At 31.4% G+C, this 23,378-nt stretch overlaps 1 protein-coding gene across 6 annotated transcripts in view; it reads right to left on the bottom strand.

Annotated features, from left to right (window-relative positions):
* Nucleotides 1-1,766: 1,766 nt before the first annotated feature.
* LOC132715090 (uncharacterized) overlaps nt 1,767-23,378 on the bottom strand; it is a 69,576-nt gene continuing 47,964 nt past the window's right edge. For all 6 annotated transcript variants that reach the window (XM_060698062.1, XM_060698063.1, XM_060698065.1 and 3 more), the window contains 2 exons: nt 15,759-15,846; nt 1,767-6,146 (listed from right to left, as the gene is read on the bottom strand). In XM_060698062.1, coding sequence (XP_060554045.1) covers nt 6,015-6,146; nt 15,759-15,846 — 220 coding nt within the window. In that variant the 3' untranslated portion in view covers nt 1,767-6,014. The remainder of the gene's footprint in view (nt 6,147-15,758; nt 15,847-23,378) is intronic.

Raw genomic sequence — 23,378 nt, 5'->3', positions numbered from 1 at the left:
AACATTGTCATGTCGATATTTATAGGCCGTAAAATGACAGTATCAGATCGCGCTTTTCAACGGGTCACTGCTTAATTATTTCTTATTGACAAACACATTATTGCAGGCTGATGTTAAGATAGACTGCGTTTTTATACTTTGATATTTAAAAAACCTATCTTTTCCTGTGACATTTCAAAGAAAGAAATTCCAGAGAGTTCTATTTCACGAGATTATTATTCTATTGTCATGTAATTGTATTATATGTATGGAAGAGGAACGCACGTTCTATTCCTTATTGTGATAAAATCTGTAATATTCTGTTGTTATCATACTTAACTTGGAATATTTGAGGTGAAAGATCTAACTTTAGGTTGTCTGAGGTTATGCACGCATAGGTAATTGTATAAGTTAAAGAATTAGCATTTCTGAAATTTTCTACATTATTAAATCATTATGTAGTAAAAAAGATGCAATGACAATATTAATGTGATGACGTATGTAAGGAATAATATGAAAACACAATGTGTTGGTTCTTCAAAAATCTTACTTATAATGTTAAAATGTCATATTATTACAGACATTAGTTCGTACCATTGGCTACAGACATATCCTCATCTTTTCTAAATATCATTCAAACGTTTTCAGGCTTTGTCCAACCGCTCTACACTGATATGCGTGATTCCAGAAGTTACGACACTAGTCTATTGTTTCTCTAGTCGTCAGAGGACGAGTTTCGTACAAGAGAGTCATGATGGTCCTAATATTGCTTACCTGAATGAAGATAGCAACTAACTTCTGTAAGTTTGAGCAATTGAGGGCTTTATCTATTAAGAAAAGTAAAAAAAAATCATACTTTTTTTTATCATGAGCGTAAACGCGTTAACTACAGTCGCATTACGTGCTCAGGCGAGTTGTCATATATACAGTTCTTTCAAAGACTTATTTTTATTACCAATTTTACGTCAATGACAATGACAACAAATTTGCTACATGCGCAAACCTGTTTTCATTATATGAAAAGTTTATGTTTAATTAGTAAAACTCGAAAATGGGCAAGCTAAATCAAGGAACCAATACACGTGGCATAATCATAAGGAACCAGGGTAGTGTTACAGTAGCAATCAAACCAACGTATTTGACCGAATACACCATAGGGGCTTGCAGTGTTGAAATAGTGTAAAAATAGTTCTCAATAATCATTAAATATGCATATTTATATGTCGATGACTTCTAATCCAGTTACCTCTGGCTTGGGTTCGATCCCCGGGAGATGCTTTGGTAGTTTAGCGCGGAGAAAGGTAGTCTAGTACTGGTGTAACTCTGCAGGAACGATGGTTAGGAAACTACCCGCCTATATGACTGAAATACTGTTGGGAAAAGGCGTAAAATGAAACAAACAAACAAAATAAGCATAATTATCTTTTTAGCAGTAAATACACAAAGGGTATGCTTTCAAGTGTTTTACCCTACCACAACAATGTATCATGCCTCTGTGACAAAACCATTACCTAATATGCACCATTTCCCATGCATTTCGACAAACATCTTTAGACGACCAGAGGGTCCTTGAATCTAGTGTAAGTTGGACAGCTAAGAGCCTTTCCGTTAAGCTGATATAAATCACTCTTGTCTCGAGCTTAGCTCAGTGACACAATGAAGAAAACAAGAAGGATTGTTATCCCATAGCAGGAGACTGAAAATCATTGCATTTCTCATAGTGTATATTATATAGTTGTATTGGTCAAGCTATATGGTCAGAGAGATGGAAGTAAATAACAATACGATTTTGTGATTTAATGATTATATTAGAAAAATATAATATAACAAGCATCCCTGGTATAAACAAAAGTAATAATTGTTTGACATTTTGCTCTTAACCAATAAATATATTGCAATTTTCAATATAAATGTTTTTAAAACATTACCTCAATGTACCAAAAACAAAAATTTGAGACGGTTAACTCTTTAAAGCATGTCATAAAATTTCAAACATTTACTTTTAAGACAAAAATAATTTTTTGACAAAAATATTTTTTTTATTTTCAATAACAAATGTTGTTTTTCTATTTTAATTCAATGTACATCTTTGTTCCAGCCAAACAAATGTGTATTTCTTTTTCTTTTTCACCAATAACAATACATGTATTTTATAAATATAAATTCAAGATCAGTTTTCAAATATTCTTGAAATATGGCCATTGCTTATTACATGCACTTAGGCACCAACCAAAGTTCAAAAGAAACTAATTTAACCCTTAACCTGCCTATTTTATGTAATGGATTCGTCAAGTTTTAAATTTGGAACAGTCTATTAGCAATGATAGGGGTTTCATTACCAAACTATCAAAACTGAGCTACCAACAGTATAAAACCTGGTCAGATCTCTACAGAATGTACAGGCTGGCCTGGTTCTATACTGGCAGCAAAGGCTAATCACGTTCTCTTACAGCAGGTCAAGGGTTAAAAGTAGGTCATGCATGGTTCAGAAAAAGTGTTTTTTTTTCTCTCATAATTTAAGACATTTATAAGAAGATGCTGAAAATTAAGGTCAAAATTGAGAGAGAAAATTTTGAATGTAGCTTCAAACCAAATCTGGTGAAAGTCTAACTATATTTTAACAAAACACATAAGTTCATTTTATGGTCCTACACTCACACAAAGTGTGTATAGATGTACCTCTAAGCCTAATATAGACACAAGTGTAAATTATTATTATCATTACAACACTACAAAGATTCAACACTACCAGAAACAAACAACAACAACAAAAGCCTGAGATTCAGAAATAAACAAAAATACTGATTAATTAAACAAACAAAAATGAAAATTAAATCAAAATGAGTTTTTAAAATAAATATCCTCAAACTTTTCCTATTTCAAAGCGGAGTACCCAATGTAAATACATCATATCATGTAAAATAAATGCAACAAAAATCTTGTTAGAAAAAAAGCACATTGCAATAAATTATTGTTAACACCCTGAATCACAGTGAAAGCTTTAAAACTGTAATTAAAATCTTAACCATGCTTAATTGGTTAAAAGGACTTGCCCTGCTTTAACTTTGGAATCTTCCATTATTAATTACAAGGGGTTTTTAATATCAAATGTTAAGCAGGCAACAGTATAGAATGTTGTCAGACTACCTCAATGTGCATTCTGACCTTGTCCTGTACTGGCTTTAGGAGAAAACGGTAAATTGTTAATAGTAGAATGGGCACAATGAAACAACAAATTCTTTTCTAAATAAAATGTCAATTTTTTTTTTAATTATGTCATGATCAAAACAGCAAAGACTTGAAAATTTTCTAATCAGAGGTTTAACATTCATTGAATATTACAATAAAATGTTGATTCTCAATGTACATGTATCATTAAAATATTTGAAAAGAAAACAAACAACCAAAAACCCTAGAAAAAATGATCAAACTATGCTTCTTTTGTTTTGTTTTTTGTCAAGCAGAACATCATATGAATATCAGGTTTGTTGGTAATTGTCTTTAACTAGTTTTTTTTTATAGATTTCAATCTCAGAAATGTTTGAGGGAAGCCATGACATGATGATGTAGCAAAATAAAAACATAACATTCTAACACCCTGTTCTACGATACTGATATACAGGATAATTGTTCAACATAGTACAATGATTGTAAAACAATCTGATATGCCATTTAGGGCAAGCACAAAATGAGGTGAAAACAAACGAGTACACAAAAAGTATTCCTTTTATTTGATAATCTTATAAACCCACATGTCATATGTTTGTACTATAGTAAAATAAACTATTGTCACTTGATATTGATAGAAGCAAAAACTGATATCCATTGTGTGGCTGGGTGATGAATAGTGGCGAGTGCAAGATAACATTCCACATGCTCGCAGCGAGATGCCCTGACGCTATATTTCTATAAAATTACAGGTTTCAATTTTCATCGTCATTGTTTTCCTGTAAAACAATACTTTCAAAAACACATAAAGAATACACTGTAACGTTTACCTCAATAAATAATGTGTTTACATTTTGATAATATCAGAGTCTGTTCATTTAAAAGATATTCAATACATATTGTATCCATCTTAAATTTCTTAAGAAAAGTAAAGGAATTCCAGTAAGCAGTATCTAATAATGACACCATCCGGGTAAACAGAGGTTTGAATTTAGAATAAACAAGCATTTGATTGACGCTGATTCAGCAAAAATGTGTATAAATATATCTATTGGGCATCACACCCTGCCTGTCATATCGAATATTTCACATTGCCCGCAATTCGGGTATATCTGGGTAATCAAATATCCTCCGGACCTATTAACATCCTTAAACTTTTCATACGGTTTTGTCCACGTACATTTAATATACCGCTCGTAATTTATTACAGATGATCTGTCGCATTGTTAAATATAGTATCAACTGCCCGAATACATAGATAATATCTCTACTGAACTCATTAACTTCAATCTACATGTCTTTTCAACCTATAAACAAAACATTAAAACCAGCTGTAATCTCAGTTACTGGTAAACACAATACCTTGTATATCTTATTATTACATGTTACATTTTATCTAAATTAGCGAAAATAAATTAAGAGTTTACTTAAAAGTAACAAGTTTGTTCTTTTTTTCTTCTTTCTTTTTTCAATTTCTTTTTTTTTCAATTGATACACTTTTAAATACAATTAATAGTACTTGAGATATGCCATATTCACTCTGATGGTACTTTGTTTTTATTAGTTTCAAAATTATTTATTTTTGATCAATTATGTGCTTTAAGCTTAATAAGAGTGCTTCCCCCATTTCAGGCACAGAAGAGTATTGACCCCGAATATCAATTGGATAGAAAGCTTGAAACCTTTATTAGAACCATTCTACATGTATAGTCTGTTTCCTGTAACCAAGCAGTACTGCTAATGTCATATCAAGAACCTTGTAATTTGTTATTTCCACAGCAGTATTCAAGCCCACAATCCCTCCATCACATAGGCAGATACATTTACAGCTAAGTTGGCTAAGCATAAGGCACTGGCGCCCCTAATATTTAACACTGTAATCAAAACGCAGTCTTAACAAAAAAATGCTCAGAAGTACAACATCTTAATTTAATGAAAATAATTGTAAAAAAAAAAATAAAATGTTTTCACAAAATGTGTCAATAATCTTTTACAGGTAAATGATGTACAGTATAATTTAAATTGTATTTGAAATAATCATTCTTATTTTATAATGTAACGTTTTATTGGTGTACAAAAAGTAACAAATTTATCAAAACAAAACACAGTTTAACTTCACTACAACTTGTTATAAAAACAATACATGATTTAATACTTGCACCATTTAAAACAAAACATGATTCTCACTTTTATATGTTATGCACAGAAAAAAAAGCTCTGCTTTTGATTATCTAGTTTGATTAAATAAATGTAAAATGCGTATGAAAAGTGTTCTTATGTTCATAGAACTAAAAACCATACAAAAATCAACAACAACAACAGCAATAACAACATCAGCAGCAAACAGAAACACCATAATGTGATGCTAGTATAAAAGTACTATTTAATTAATGCTTGATGCGAAAAGTCTTTAACTCATTTTCAAATGGAATAAAGAAATCAAGATAACATTCTTTAGCATCAAGTGTTTCCAGAAATGTTACAAACAAATTGTTTTCCTTTGAATCACAATCTATTTCTTAACAGGTATTTGTCAAGTTTCATTGCATCAAATTTTGACAATGTCATATCAGAATATTTGTTTATTACTAACAAATGTAATGTTCTCATTAAACCATTGTATATTAATATAAAATATATCACAGTATGAATATATCATGGCTGTCTATTGTAAAACATTTTAAGACAAAATATCACAGAAAAAAACAAACTTCACATAACTCTATCAACCAACATCACACTGGTCTTTGCATACATTTTATTATCACAGAAAGTGTAGTTCAACATTTCCCTATAAAATGCATAAATATGAGAATTTTTCCTATATCAACTGGCAAGGTCAGATGTCAGGGTCACTGCACAGAAGGTCAAAGTGTTGGACATTCTTGATGCAGCTGTTTTATCTGTTCCTCCTCACTTGTTTTCTTCCTGGGGTCAAACAGGTCCCAGATTCTTATACTACCATCATCACTACAGCTGACCATACGATCTCCAGTAACCTGCAAATATAGGTCAAGGTCATTAAATGGTATATTATAATTACGTCAAATCTTCCTGGGCTCAAACTGAGCCCAGATTCTTATACTGCCATCATCACTACAGCTGACCATACATACAATCTTCGGTAACCTGCAAATATAGGTCAAGGTCAAACCTGCAAATATAGGTCAAGGTCATTCAACTGTATATTAGAATTAGGTCAAACCTTAAGGTCAGAACTCTGATCTCAAAATCAAGTTGCTTTGACACAAAATGAAAGTTTCACCCACTGCCAAAGAGACCAAATTTATATGTTCACAAGAACCCTCATTCAAACTTATTCTAGACTTGGTGAAAGTAAACAATCTGAAACAATAAAGATAACAATAAGCTAATAATATAACTGAAGATAAGATAAAGCTACAAACAGCATCATGGTAGCTGAACTTCCCTGTGTATTCTCACAGACAGCTAGAAAACATTAGTTCATAACTATAAAATTCTCTCCTGCATTCGTAAAGGGGGGAATAAAAGTTAAAAGTTTAAAAATTCATCATTTTTTTAAAAAGAATAACGAAGATCATGTTTGTCACAAACACCTGGGTATATTGTATGACAGAATGGTTTGTTGAGGAATAAGAAATGTAGTAAGAGTTAAACAAGCTCATTATTCATGTAAAGATTATCACAAAAACATTGTCATATCAGACAAAAAAATCAGATATTTATTAAAACAGCCATCAAAGGTAATAAATCAAAAAAGGTTCCATATGTTTCAGTAAAATGATTTTTATCTTATCCAAATTCCTAAAAGGTGATCCTTTTTTTCATCTTTTTATTTGCTATTATAATTTAAATCAATTTCATACTTTATCAGCATTTACCAACTGTTTGTTTTTTTATTACTGGTTGGAGAGATAACTCCGACGCATAGATAACCCCGACACTTGATAAATATAATTGTTTTAGCTTTGTTTTTCAACAAATAAGCACATGCTCACCTAACAGTATAGGAACAGGACAGAATGTGATGATTTGTTATAATTTGGTAGACTTTTAATGTTTTTCAAATAACCTAAACTTTTTGTAGGCAAAAACTGCTTCAAAATGTTCTTTTTACTAAATTACAGTAAGGTAGTTAGAAGTGTATTGACCACAGGCCACTGACTTGGGAAAGATTTTTGAAAAATTGTTTAAATATTTACAAAAAATAGATAAACCATATAAGATGTAAAAATAAATTATTGATGCTGATTTTCCAGTCATTTTTTACTTAAAAATTTAAGTGTCGACTTTATCTACTGTTGTGGTGTAAAAAGACCATGTTTTGTATACCTCATTCAAGACCTTAAAGAAGTACCAGATTCCATTTTCATACATAGTTTTTGTGGTGTAATGTAAAGTCTTTGAACTGAACTTTGTTTAGGTGGTTCAATATTTAAAATATACTGGAAGATAATTAAAATATTGCAAAAAATATGTGATTTAGTGTCGGAGTTATCTCTCCAACCAGTAATTTATTTGTGTTAAATTTGAAATGATGCTTAATATTGTAGATATAATTACCTAAAATGGACTTGTCCATCATTCAGTCTGGACAAAAACTTTCATCATTTTTAAGGAAAAAATTAAAATACAAAGTACCTACAGACTGAAAAGGGAACAGTGCAGACCATGATCAGATTACACAGATGTGCCTGCTGATCTTGGTATGCACTGGTTGCATGGGCATATTCCGTTGTGGCTAATAGGCTAAGGGTGTAATATATTAAACATAAGAAAGACAGTATGGTTATTTTAATTGAAAATAAGCCATGTCATGTGGCAAAATATGCCATGTCAAGTGGTAAAATATGCCATGTCATGTGGTAAAATATGCCATTAAGCCATGTCATGTGGTAAAATAAGCCATGTCAAGTGGTAAAATAAGCCATGTCATGTGGTAAAATAAGCCATGTCATGTGGTAAAACATCATGTGAAAATTATAGACCAAATCATACAACTGCTACATATTATATTATATATACTGAATAATAAGTGATGAACTTAATAAAGAAGTACATGATTTTGCATACCCAGGTACCTTAGGTGGCGAAGTTTGCAATCTGGGCCTAAAAATTATGAGGTCACTTTTAAGGTATCAATAGGAGCATAAATGCATCAAAATCTGAAGAAAAAACTACTGTAAATACTTCATTTCTTCATGCATTTGTACCAGCATGACCTTTCCAGACACAATACCCTCACTTCCTGTACACTGAACCAATGTATTCCATCTTTCTTTCTCTTTTTTTGTATAATATATTATGTGAGAGTGATTGTCAACCATATAAATTCTGTAAAGATCAATCTAAATGCTGGTTCTGCCCAGATTTTGATGAAAACTTGTACAAAATTTTATTGCCATAATTTTGCTCCTTTCACTAAGTTTCATTCACCAGAATTGGGTGACTGATAGATCATTAAGTAGTAAATGTCAAGTACTATATTATACACCAATCTATTCTACTGGTAGTCGTTCAAGATAATAATGAGTTTGTTGATAAATTAGTTTTTTCTCCTCTCTCTCTCTTTATTTCTGGGAATTCTTCGTTTTATTTTCTTAATAATTGAGCTACACTGTATGTTATACTGGCAAGAAAAACATCAGTCTTTCACTACGTATGGAACTATCATTTAAATAACAGTTAATTTAAGATCATATAAAATAAAGCTTTTCTATATACATAATATCATATATTTGAATTAAAACTATATCCTTAAAAATGTCTGTTGAATAGCTAAAAATGAAGTTATATCTTATATCCAAATAGTTATCAAACTGACAAAAGAGAATAAAAAAAAAAAATATACTACTTGTTTAGGAATTGAAGAGAGGGGAGGCTAGGGCAGGGCAGGGAGAGAGGACAGGGGAGGGGGAGGAGGCGGAAGTGGAAAACCAGGAAGATAGTAAAATGATGTAAGACTCCGACATTTACAATTGTTGAAACAAGAGCTGTCGGTAGGACAGCACGCTCGACTATTCTAAGTGCTTGATGGTAAAAGAGCCTTAATAATGTAAACAAGAGCTGTCGGTAGGACAGCATGCTCGACTATTCTTAGTGCTTGATAGTAAAAAAAATGCCTGATACAGTTACCTCCTCCTGTTTACAGGTTGGGGTCATGATGGTGAACAAGTGTGCAAAGTTTCAAAGCCATATGTCAATGGACTTTGAAAATATTTAAACTATTACAAAAACTTTAACGTAAATTCTAAGTCGAAAAAGGGGCATAATTCTGTCAAAATGCTTGATAGAGTTACCTCCTCCTGTTTACCGGTTGGGGTCATGATGTTGAACAAGTGTGCAAAGTTTCAAAGCCATATGTCAATGGACTTTGAAAATATTTGAACTATTACAAAAACTTTAACGTAAATTCTAAGTCGAAAAAGGGGCATAATTCTGTCAAAATGCTTAATAGAGTTACCTCCTGCTGTCTACAGGTTGGGGTCATGATGTTGAACAAGTGTGCAAAGTTTCAAAGCCATATGTCTATGGACTTTGAAAATATTTGAACTATTACAAAAACTTTAACGTAAATTCTAAGTCGAAAAAGGGGCATAATTCTGTCAAAATGCTTGATAGAGTTACCTCCTCCTGTCTACAGGTTGGGGTCATGATGGTGAACAAGTGTGCAAAGTTTCAAAGCCATATGTCAATGGACTTTGAAAATATTTGAACTATTACAAAAACTTTAACGTAAATTCTAAGTCGAAAAAGGGGCATAATTCTGTCAAAATGCTTGATAGAGTTACCTCCTCCTGTCTACAGGTTGGGGTCATGATGGTGAACAAGTGTGCAAAGTTTCAAAGCCATATGTCAATGGACTTTGAAAATATTTGAACTATTACAAAAACTTTAACGTAAATTCTAAGTCGAAAAAGGGGCATAATTCTGTCAAAATGCTTGATAGAGTTACCTCCTCCTGTCTACAGGTTGGGGTCATGATGGTGAACAAGTGTGCAAAGTTTCAAAGCCATATGTCAATGGACTTTGAAAATATTTGAACTATTACAAAAACTTTAACATAAGTGGTTACGCCGACGCTCGGGTGACTGCAATAGCTCTACTTATTCTTATCGAATAGTCGAGCTAAAAATAGCAGCTTATACCCTTTACACTGTTAATTCTGCATAATAGACTTGATTTTATTTAAATATGTAACTGTATTTTCCTAATGAATGGAGTCATACATGCCATAATAAGAGGTTAATACACGGCAGGAGAGAGCCGGAAGGCGATAATCGGCCCGCAAAATGAATAATGGACCCGAGGGCTTTAGCCCGAGGGCCATTATTCATTCAGGGCCGATTATCACCTCCCGGCCCTACTCTGACGTGTATTTATGTCTTTAATACACTTGGTAGATCTAAAAGTAGCATTTAAAAAAATACAACAACAAAGTTCTTTCGTTGAAATTCTTGTCTACTCTTCTACTGTTCTGTCCAGAGATGTTTACTGTTTGTGTGTTCAAAGCAGTAGAATCTAGAAGCAAGTTTTATTTTCCTTTTTTTTCCGAATGGATTTGTCGTATAATTTCTTCAAATTTCAATAGTAACAAAAATGTGTTTGTACTAAATACGCTTAAGCTCTCATAATAAAAATAAAGCAATTCTTGCTGACAACCTACTTTCACTTTTACAGTTAACTGTTTGATGACGTAAAATATGACGTCATTGTTTCAGTTTGTGCACGTGCACATGTTCTGCGGGCTGATAACTAGTTCTCGGCCCCGGGCCGCAAACTCATAATAGGTCACGTGACACTCATAATCAGTTGAAATCATAGGCATTTTTGATACTATATATAGTAACAAGTGTATTAATGTCCCATACGTCCGGGACTGTCCCAGAAATAAGGTATCTGTCCCGGAGCTCATTTATATCATTCATTGAAGTCTTGATATGTGAAAATGTTTAAGTTAAGGAGCCTGTTTGTGCAGAGTGACTCATCTCTTTACAAGTGACTAGGTAAAACATTATTTCTAAAGGCATTTTACCAGTCAAAATATTGCCCATTTCAACTTGTGATGACCAAAAAAAAGAAAGAAAAAAAATTGAAATATAACCCTGGTATATTATTACCCTTAAGTGACCTGTATTGTCTGTCACCCAGCATTATCGTGTGATGAATCTACAGTAGGATAGTTTAGGTCACAAATGATAATTGACAGCCAATTTAAAAATACAATACCACACTTCCATCTGAACTTATCACACAGATGAACATTTGAACTTTATCAAAAGTCATTTTAAATGATTCTCATTTTTTCATATATTAAAAAAAAACATACTAAAGATGTTCTGTTTTTTGAATGGTCAGCTTCAAATTTGAAGGGACTATTTTGTACGGCATTTTGTATGAATGTGACTGACAAAGTATAACTGTCAGACAAATTGTTAGATTCAAAAAAGCAGAAAATGTACTTGTTATTGGCATTTCAGTAATTGTCTTGCCTTTTACCTCTAAGATCTAAACTTGCTACAATCATTCATTAGTGTGTGAGGAAAACAGAAGAAAACCACTTTCTTATTTCTAAAACATTTTCAACTGTAAAAAACATATAGTCATATTGCGTAACTCTTGGTGTAAATCAATTTAAGCTGCGTATGTGTTATAAAGTAACTGTAGATCTGGATATAGAATTACTCGCAGGTCTATAAGGTCCCTCATAAAAACATGCAACAAACAATGCCTGGGAAACTCAATATGCTTATACAGTCTAAAATAGCAGGTACACCTTTACAGAAACGAATATATCCAATGTTTCAGATTGAATTACAACACCCCCTACCATGACATTTAAATATGGACGATTAAGGCATGATTAACTACTTTAAAACTGCTAAATACCTGTAATACAGGTGCAAGCTCATTTGAATTCTAGTGAAACATAAGTCAAAACTTCATTTCTTCCGAATCTATTTGTTCAAGCCTCTCTGTTAATGACAATATGACGTGGAACGAGAAGCGAACCTAGTTTAAGTAGCATACCTACGTTAATTTAGTTAAAAATTCCATTCAGAACTAGAGAGTAATTTTATAATGATAAATGAAACTACTTAAAATTCATGTGAAAATAACTACATTATGGCAATATGTAGTAATATTTCAAAATTATTTTGACTAAAGGTACATTCAGCATTAGACGTATTTAACGTACCTCGTTAACTAATCGCAGGAAACAACCACCTGTATGACTCAACGGAACCAATTAATTTCCTTTTTTCATCTTTTCTTTTTTTTGTTAGAAGAATTCTATTGAGAATAATCTGATTAAATACCATGAAGTAAAACATTAGCACAAAATGAAAGTTTTTTTCAACAGTTTTGTACACAAGCAAGAAGAAAACTTACTTTTAACACTTTTGTACAAAAGCTAAATAAAGAAAACTTTTACAGTTTTGTACAAAAACTAAATAAAGAAAACTTTTACAGTTTTGTACACAAACTAAATAAAGAAAACTTTTACAGTTTTGTACAAAAACTAAATGAAGAAAACTTTTACAGTTTTGTACACAAACTAAATGAAGAAAACTTTTACAGTTTTGTACACAAACTAAATAAAGAAAACTTTTACAGTTTTGTACACAAACTAAATAAAGAAAACTTTTACAGTTTTGTACAAAAACTAAATGAAGAAAACTTTTACAGTTTTGTACAAAAACTAAATAAAGAAAACTTTTACAGTTTTGTACACAAACTAAATGAAGAAAACTTTTACAATTTTGTACACAAACTAAATCAAAAAGCAAAAACAGATAATTTACTTAAACAGTATAGAGCAGGAAACATACTCTTAACACTTATGTACACAAAGCAAATAAAGGTACCTGAAGCAAATCAGTTGAAAAAGGTACTAGAACAGTTTTGTACACAAGCAAAAAAAAGCTTTCTACAGCTGCTTTGTATCAGAAGAAAACTATACTGTAACAGTTGTGTATACCAGAAAGCTTAATTGCACAATATTGTACACAAGCCAGAAGAAAACTTACTTTATCAGTTTTGTTTACTAAAGTTGACAAAAAAACTGTTACAACTTTGTGTACAAAGCAGTAAAAGAAAACTTACTTTAGCAGTTTTGTACACAAATTTAACATTGTGCAATTTTGTACACAATGATAACATTGTGTAGTTTTGTACACAAATATAACATTGTGTAGTTTTGTACACAAAGATAACATTGTGCAGTTTTGTACACAAAGATGACATTGTGCTGTTTTATACACCAAGATAACACTGTGTAGTTTTGTACACAAAGATGACATTGTGCTGTTTTATACACAAAGATAACATTGTGTAGTTTTGTACATAAAGATGACATTGTGCTGTTTTATACACAAAGATAACACTGTGTAGTTTTGTACACAAAGATAACATTGTAAAGTTTTGTACACAAAGATAACATTGTGTAGTTTTGTACAAAAGCAAGATGAAGAAAATCTTGAGCAGTTTTGTACACAAGAAAGATTAAGAAGAAAACTTCCTTCACTAAGCAATCTTTTTTTTTAACTTTCTTAGCAGTTTAAATGTATGAATGTTAGAGAAAATAACATTATCTTGAATTATTTGATAAGGAAAACTGTGTCCCATAAAAGTACCTATAAGATAAGATGGTTCCTATATTTGAATATTAAAATTTTGAAGTTAAAAGTTTTACTAATCTGATCGGGCATATCTTTTTATTCTTGACAACATTATTATACTCATATTTAAACTTAGGATTTCTTTACATTAAAAATTCACTAGTAACTTAAGTTATCTCATAAATGCGGGTATTGTTTTTGGCCATACACACTGGTAGCATGCCTACATCATTATTGATAGACCAGTATATATAGACAGACTATATGATTTGTATTGAAGTATGAAGTACATATGTTTACATATTTATAAAATGATGAACATACATATATCATGCCTCTGTCTGAGCCTTAGCACTGACATCTAGTGGGTGTTTATAGCTTTTACTGGAGAATTCTAAAGGTGTCAAAATTATTATTTTTGTTTTCTTTTCACATTCCAACTTTGATTTTGATTTACATGTCAATGATGGCTGGGTTTTTTTAAATGGCAAATTCTTATAACATGTCTTATGTTTATCTAGAGGTTATTATTTTAACTACATAGGTGTCCCTTGATTTACCATCTTGATAAAATCAAGAGCCATTACTCACAGGGTAACAACATATTTCTTTAAAATCATCTACAGGTATGGGATAAATACCATTACTTAAAGGCCCTTCACTGCCTTCAGTAGATTTGCAGAAAAATTACAAACAGTTCTTTGATAGTGTGACAAAAGCCCTAAACTTTCCCAAACAAATAATGTTCTAACATTTCACTAAATTTCAATTTAAACAAAGAAAGAAAAGAAGTTCATTAATATTGGCCACTTAACTTTGAAACATTCAATGTATAAAGATTCCTTTTATGTAAAAATGAGTTATTGCCCTTGGATTTTATTAATAACTTTTTCAAAGTTTTTTTTTTGCTAGTTATTGTGTTCCGAAGCACTAAAAATCTAAGAATATAACATAGCTATTTATATAAATACTGCATTTTATGATACACATGTACTTTGTACTATACAACAATAATGATTACTAATTTGTAGACATTCTACTTATTAACAGACAAAAATATCACCTTCCATTTCAGGTAATTAAATATTTTACACCTCTTACCTTGTTTTTTAAGACTTCTTAATCATTCCTTTATTCATAGTAAGACAAAAAAAGTGTAAAGAAACAAGGAGGTGGGGTCAAGGTCAAAGTAAAGGAGATTCACGTATCAGCTGTGTGTATTTCTGTCCACCTTTGGTTTAAAGACTTCCAAAAGTTTCTCATATTATACCACACTTAGAGGACATTCAATCTTACCCACTCTGTTCAACTTAACAAATTTGGAATGAAGTTAAATGATTTCAAGACCCGAAACTGACAAGATCCTACCCTTGTCACAAATGGTAATTTACGATCCATATACAATATGATTTTAGAACACTACCAATATTGTAAAATGGTATTTCTGTCCAACAAATGAGCTTTTATCTGAGATATATTTCACCTGGGTATACCACAACCTGTCATGTGATACAAAGTAAGGTTGAATTTCAAGAAGGATCAAAAGTCGTCTTTGATCTGGTGTCGAGTGTATGATAAAGTAAGTAAGATATATAGGAAATCTTGATGCCACTGCAGGGGGCTTACACTGTCAACGGCCTTGTTTAAAACCTATTACATGTTATGCAAAAATACACTTTTTTTAAAATTAATATATGGGTATTAAAAATTATTACCCACAAATATTTTCATTTTTTTCTTCTTCTAGTGCTAAAACTTTACATAAATCATCATTTAAGGGTTAACAAGCTGTCAAAACATAGAGACATGATTCTTTAAACTTTTATACTGTCTCATTTTTTTAATCCACTTTTCCAGATAGTTAGTTTATGTACATTATTATGTTCAAATGAATTGTCCTTCAGTATAGTCAGGTCAGACTGCACTATCATTCTGGTTGGTCAGACTATACTAGTAGCAAAGGAAAATAATTATCTCCCCTGAATATCAGAAAAAACTTCTACTAACCTTAAGGTCTTTGACTGGCCCCTTGTGCCCTTGTAGAAGTCTAACACTTGTCATTGTAACCAGGTCCCATTCCCTAATTGTTCCATCACTGAAATGAATAAAGACATTAAAGATAAACATTTAATTCATTATTCTATATAATCATTAGAACATTTATATTAATTTAAACATAATGTTTAAAGTCTTATACATGTATAAAGGATTTGAAATATTTTCAGGTAATATTCTGTGTACCATATTTTATTCAGTTGCGCATTGATCGCAATGGAATTTGGCTGAGTGATCTTAAACTGCATAATTTATAACATATTTCTACATTGTTTCTTAACAATTTGTCCAGTTACCCTCAGCCTGCTGAATTTCTTCAATAAACTTATCCACCATCCTTTGGAAATGTCCATTTTGGGGAACATCAAAATGAAAATTTAAAGTAAGAATGCCAACAGTATTGGTCACACTGCAAGGATCAATTTTGGCTCCAGAAGGTCAGAAAATAGAGAAACATAAGTCAAGCATCTAATTGTCAATGTCTAATTTTAAGTAATTTTAAGACATAAAATGCTGGTGAATAATTTGACCCATCATGCCAAATAAATTAATGCATCGTAATATTTTTTAAACAATAAATTTCTAGCATGACTCAAACTTAGTATTTCCTTAATTTTATATGAAATATAACCTTTAAACTTTTTCACTTTTGGACTTTTAACATATCAATGTGTCAGAGTTTGTTTTTTTTCTTGTTTTTGTGTTGTTTTTCTGTGAAATGTCAACATTCAAAAGAACTGTTTCAAGAAAGACAGTAAAATTTTAAATTAGAAATACAGAAAGAAAAAAAAACATTTAAAAGACAAATATGCACTATCAGGTTTCTACTGGATTAAACAATATATAATTTTTGACCTTTAACTTTGACAGTCAAAACAATCTTCACTTTTAACATTTTTTTCAGTTATTAAATTAAACACTTCATAAAAACTGAAAAATATAATTTAGTAGTGATTACATGAAGTCTAAGTGAAGAATAACAAATTATTGTCTTTTCATAAGAGGAGATTTATGAATTTAGTGAGTTTTAATTCTAATTCTAAAGGTATTAATTTTTAAATAATTTGAAATTTATAGAATAAGTCATGAGTTTATATAATTTGGGGCCTCAGTGGTCACTAAAACTTTACAGAGTCAATATCATTTAAACACAACACAAAATAATAAAAAGTTACCATTTTTCAGGGTTATACAATATATAGAAGACCCTAGGATGTGCCTTAAATAAATCTGAGTAAAGGGAAGGTGGTTTGAAGACAGCGCCTTACAAAAGTTCCCAATAGAATTGTTATATCTAATGATGATGATTTCTTAATCTAAACAATCAAATAAATGAATAATGACAATGTCCTACATTTTCCTAGCATATTAACATATAATAATAATAGTAATAATAATAAAAATAATAGTAATAATAATAATAATAATAATAATAATAACTATAATGATAATAAATAATAAATAAAAAAAACGAATACAATTAATAACCTCCATACAATAAGAAACTTATTAACTTATATACAACCAAACAAAATCAACCACATTTCTTTCCTTTTTTCCATTCTTTCATGTTTATTTAATTAATAAATAAATTGAATCCTAGTATAACATAGTCAGGTAATCAGAGAAAACATATATCCATATATCTATATCATTTAGAAAACAATGGAATTCTTTAATGAAGATGGCTTCTTATCTAGTGGCCTTCTTTCAACAGGTTCATCTGTATCACTTATTATCATCTTTTAATGTCCTCTTTGTTAAACATAATCAGAAATACACTTTATATAGTTTTTATTGGCCTCTTACTGTAATTTATGTTTTAACAAGTAATTTTGCACCTTAGATGTTAATACTATATTGCTTATCTTTGCACAGCATTTCGCCTCTTTGGCTTATTTCACTTATAGTTAAATTTGACATGTTTAGAACACATGTTAGTGTTTTTTTCACCATGATGAAATATGTTCCCCATATGTTCTGCCTGTAAATAACCAATAAAACACCAAGTGGTGTATGTTCATTCTAATTATAACTGAAATTATTACCAACCTTCAGTATGTAAAATACTTTTAATTAGTAGAAATTAATTGCATAATTAGTAAAACTGGAATCTATCATTTGTTGTTGCCAGTAGGCGGTACTTATAATCAAATAACAAGATAATAGAAGAAAATAACACCACAGTTGTGATGAAGTTATATTTCCTTGTAATAGTTTTGAACTTTCTTTAAGAACCCTTTAACTCATACACAATAAATGTTACTAAAATAGAATTATTACGAATAACCATTATAGAAATATATTATTTTGACCTGAAAAAAAGGTACTGATAGATTTCAACAAACAGTTCAATCAATATCTTTTTAAGTATGTTTGATATAAAAATGCTTAAATGTAAAAATTGGGGAGTAGTGCTTGATTTCAGAGATGAAGAAATATAAGGATTGGTGAGTAGCGTTTGATTTCAAAGATGAAGAAAATGTAACAATTGGTGAGTAGTGCTTGATTTCAGATATGGAGAAATGTAACAATTGGAGAGTAGTGCTTGATTTCAGATATGGAGAAATGTAACAATTGGTGAGTAGTGCTTGATTTCAGATATGGAGAAATGTAACAATTGGTGAGTAGTGCTTGATTTCAGATATGGAGAAATGTAACAATTGGTGAGTAGTGCTTGATTTCAGAGATGGAGAAATGTAACAATTGGTGAGTAGTGCTTGATTTCAGAGATGAAGAAATGTAACAATTGTTGAGCAGTGTTTGATTTCAGAGATGAAGAAATGTAACAATTGTTGAGCAGTGTTTGATTTCAGAGATAAAGAAATGTAACAATTGGTGAGTAGTGTTTGATTTCAGAGATGGAGAAATGTAACAATTGGTGAGTAGTGCTTGATTTCAGAGATGGAGAAATGTAACAATTGGTGAGTAGTGCTTGATTTCAGAGATGGAGAAATGTAACAATTGGTGAGTAGTGCTTGATTTCAGAGATGAAGAAATGTAACAATTGGTGAGTAGCCTTTGATTTCAGAGATGGAGAAATGTAACAATTGGTGAGAAGTGCTTGATTTCAGAGATGGAGAAATGTAACAATTGGTGAGTAGTGGCTTTGATTTCAGAGATGGAAATGTAACTATTGTTGAGTAGTGTTTGATTTCAGAGATTGAAGAAATGTAACAAGTGGTGAGTAGTGCTTGAGTTCAGATATGGAGAAATGTAACAATTGGTGAGTAGTGCTTTGATTTCAGATATGGAGAAATGTTATAATTGTTGCGCAGTGTTTGATTTCAGAGATAAAGAAATGTAACAATTGGTGAGTAGTCTTTGATTTCAGAGATGGAAAAATGTAACAATTGTGGTGCAGTGCTTGATTTCAGATATGGAGAAATGTAACAATTGGTGAGTAGTGCTTGATTTCAGATATGGAGAAATGTAACATTTGATGAGTAGTGCTTAATTTCAGATATGGAGAAATGTAACAATTGGTGAATAGTGTTTGATTTTAGAGATGGAGCAATGTAACAATTGGTGAATAGTGTTTGATTTCAGATATGGAGAAATGTAACAATTGGTGATTAGTGCTTGATTTCAAAGATGAAGAAATGTAACCATTGTTGAGTAGTGTTTGATTTCAGAGATAGAGAAATGTAACAATTGTTCAGTAGTGCTTGATTTCAGAGATGAAGAAATGTAACAATTGGTGAGTAGTGCTTGATTTCAGAGATGAAGAAATGTAACAATTGGTGAGTAGTGCTTGATTTCATAGATGAAGAAAATGTAACAATTGGTAAATAGTGTTTGATTTCAGATATGGAGAAATGTAACAATTGGTGAGTAGTGCTTGATTTCAAAGATGAAGAAATGTAACCACTGTTGAGTAGTGTTTGATTTCAGAGATGAAAAATGTAACAATTGTTGAGTAGTGCTTGATTTCAGATATGGAGAAATGTTGCAATTGTTGAGTAGTGCTTGATTTCAGAGATTAAGAAATGTAACAATTGGTGAATAGTGTCTGATTTCAGAGATGAAAACATGTAACAATTGTTGGGTAGTGTTTGATTTCAGTGATGAAGAAATATAACAATTGGTGAGTACTGTTTGATTTCAGATATGGAGAAATGTAACACTTGGTGAGTAGTGCTTGATTTCAGATATTGAGAAATGTAACAATTGGTGAGTAGTGTTTGATTTCAGAGATGAAGAAATGTAACAATTGTTGAGTAGCCTTTGATTTCAGAGATGAAGAAATGTAACTATTGGTGAGTAGTGTTTGATTTCAGAGATGAAGAAATGTAACACTTGTTGAGTAGTGCTTGATTTCAGATATAGGGAAATGTAACAATTGGTGAGTAGTGCTTGATTTCAGAGATGAAGAAATGTAACAATTGTTGAGTAGCCTTTGATTTCAGAAATGAAGAAATGTAACTATTGGTGAGTAGTGTTTGATTTCAGATATGAAGAAATGTAACAATTGTTGAGTAGTGCTTGATTTCAGTTATGGAGAAATGTAACAATTGTTGAGTAGTGTTTGATTTCAGATAAGGAGAAATGTAACAATTGGGGCGTAGTGCTTGATTTCAGAGATGAAAACATGTAACAATTGGTGAGTAATGTTTGATTTCCGAGATGATGAAATGTAACAATTGTTGAAAAGTGCTTGATTTCAGAGATAAAGAAATGTAACAATTGGTGAGTAGTGTTTGATTTCAGTGATGAAAACATGAAACACTTGTTTAGTAGTGTTTGATTTCAGTGATGGTTACATGTAACAATTGTTTGGTAGTGTTTGATTTCAGAGATGATGAAATGTAACAATTGTTAAGTAGTGCTAGCTTTCAGAGATCAAGAAATGTAACAATTATTGAGTAATGCTTGCTTTCAAAGATCGAGAAAAGTAACAATTGGTGAGTAGTGCTTGCTTTCAAAGATCGAGAAATGTAACAATTGTTGAGTAGTGCTTGATTTCAGTGATGAAAAAATGTAACAAGTGGTGAGTAGCGTTTGATTTCAGATATGGAGAAATGTAACAAGTGGTGAGTAGCGTTTGATTTCAGAGATGAAGAAATGTAACAATTGGTGAGTAGCGTTTGATTTCAGAGATGAAGAAATGTAACAATTGGTGAGTAGTGTTTGATTTCAGTGATGAAAAAATGTAACAATTGTTGTGTAGTGCTTGATTTCACAGATGAAAACATGAAACAGTTGTTAAGTAGTGTTTGATTTCAGTGATGAAAAAAGGTAACAATTGTTGTGTAGTGCTTGATTTCAGTGATGAAAACATGAAACAGTTGTTAAGTAGTGTTTGATTTCAGAGATGGAAACATGTAACAATTGTTGAGAAGTGCTTGCTTTCATAGATGGAAACATGTAACAATTGTTGAGAAGTGCTTGCTTTCATAGATGGAAACATGTAACAATTGTTGAGAAGTGCTTGCTTTCAGTGATGGTGACATGTAACAATTGTTTGGTAGTGTTTGATTTCAGAGATGATGAAATGTAACAATTATTGTGTAATGCTTGCTTTCAAAGATAGAGAAAAGTTACAATTGGTGAGTAGTGCTTGCTTTCAAAGATCGAGAAATGTAACAATTGTTGAGTAGTGCTTGATTTCAGAGATGGAGACATGTAACAATTGTTGAGTAGTGCTTGATTTCAGTGATGAAAAAATGTAACAAGTGGTGAGTAGTGCTTGATTTCAGTGATGAAAAAATGTAACAAGTGGTGAGTAGCGTTTGATTTCAGATATGGAGAAATGTAACAAGTGGTGAGTAGCTTTTGATTTCAGATATGGAGAAATGTAACAAGTGGTGAGTAGTGCTTGATTTCAGAGATGAATAAATGTAACAAGTGGTGAGTAGCGTTTGATTTCAGATATGGAGAAATGTAACAAGTGGTGAGTAGCGTTTGATTTCAGAGATGGAGAAATGTAACAATTGGTGAGTAGTGCTTGATTTCAGAGATGAATAAATGTAACAAGTGGTGAGTAGCGTTTGATTTCAGATATGGAGAAATGTAACAATTGGTGAGTAGTGTTTTGATTTCAGATATGGAGAAATGTAACAATGGTGAGTAGCGTTTGATTTCAGAGATGGAGAAATGTAACAAGTGGTGAGTAGTGCTTGATTTCAGAGATGAAGAAATGTAACAATTGGTGAGTAGTGTTTGATTTCAGAGATGAAGAAATGTAACAATTGGTGAGTAGTGCTTGATTTCAGATATGGAGAAATGTAACAATAGTGTGTGAGTAGTGCTTGATTTCAGTTATGGAGAAATGTAACAATTGTTGAGTAGTGCTTGAGTAGTGTGTAACAAGTTGAAGTAGCGTTTGATTTCAAGATATGGAGAAATGTAAAAAATTGTAACAATTGTTGAGAGTGCTTTGAGCGTTTGATTTCAGTGATGATAAGAAATGTAACAAGCTGCTGGTGAGTAGCGTTTGATTTCAGAGATATGAAGAAATGTAACAATTTGGAGAATTGTGAACAAAATGTTAACAATTGGTGTTTGATGAGTAGCGTTTGATTTCAGAGATGATGAAGAAATGTACAATTGTCTGTGAGTAGCGTTTGATTTCAGAGATGAAAAATGAAATGTAACAAATGTAACAATTGAGAAAAACATGTTGAGTAGCGTTTGATTTCAGAGATGAAGGAGTAAATGTAAACAATTGGTTTCAGAGTGGAGTGCTTGATTTCAGAGATGAAAAATGTAACAAGTTTGAGTTTGATTTCAGATATGGAGGAAAGTAACAAGTGCGTTTATGCTTGATTTCAGAGATGAGAAATGTAACAATTGGTGAGTAGTGCTTGATTTCAGAGATGAATAAATGTAACAAGTGGTGAGTAGCGTTTGATTTCAGATATGGAGAAATGTAACAACTGTTTAGTAGTGCTTTCTTTCAGAGATTGATGAAATGTAACAATTATTGAGTAGTGCTTGATTTCAAAGATCGAGAAATGTAACAATTGTAGAGTAGTGTTTGATTTCAGAGATGAAGAAATGTAACAACTGTTAAGTAGTGCTTTCTTTCACAGATTGATGAAATGTAACAATTATTGAGTAGTGCTTGCTTTCAGAGATCGAGCAATGTAACAATTGGTAAGTAGTGCTTGCTTTCAGAGATTGATAAATGTAACAATTATTGAGTATTGTTTGATTTCAGAGATGGAGACATGTAACAATTGGTAAATAGTGTTGATGAAATATGAATATTGGTGAACAGTGAGTGCTTGATAAATGTAACAATTATTGAAAAGTGCTTTATTTCTCGAAATAACTAACTGTAACAAATGACAAGAAGGGATATCAGCATTGTGGAATAACACAGATTGAGATTCAGATGTCATAGATGACATCTTCTTATCAAGGCAAAGTCTACAAAATCTGTGTTACCTCGGTGTAATGCTATTCCTTATGAACTTATCCTGGTTTGCGTTCAAATAAACAATATTAAAGCATTTACATTGAGAAGTTGATAAAATACTGTCTGGCCAAACTGTAAAATACTTTTGTTTGACATTGCTCTATACTGGCAAACAGAGATCAGCTAATATAACTACATGTATCAGAAAC

The sequence above is a fragment of the Ruditapes philippinarum genome, unplaced genomic scaffold, assembly GCF_026571515.1.
Source record: "Ruditapes philippinarum isolate M1 unplaced genomic scaffold, ASM2657151v2 ctg577_1_1_1_1, whole genome shotgun sequence".
NCBI classification, from domain to species: domain Eukaryota; kingdom Metazoa; phylum Mollusca; class Bivalvia; order Venerida; family Veneridae; genus Ruditapes; species Ruditapes philippinarum.
This window is presented reverse-complemented; position numbering and strand designations above follow the sequence as displayed.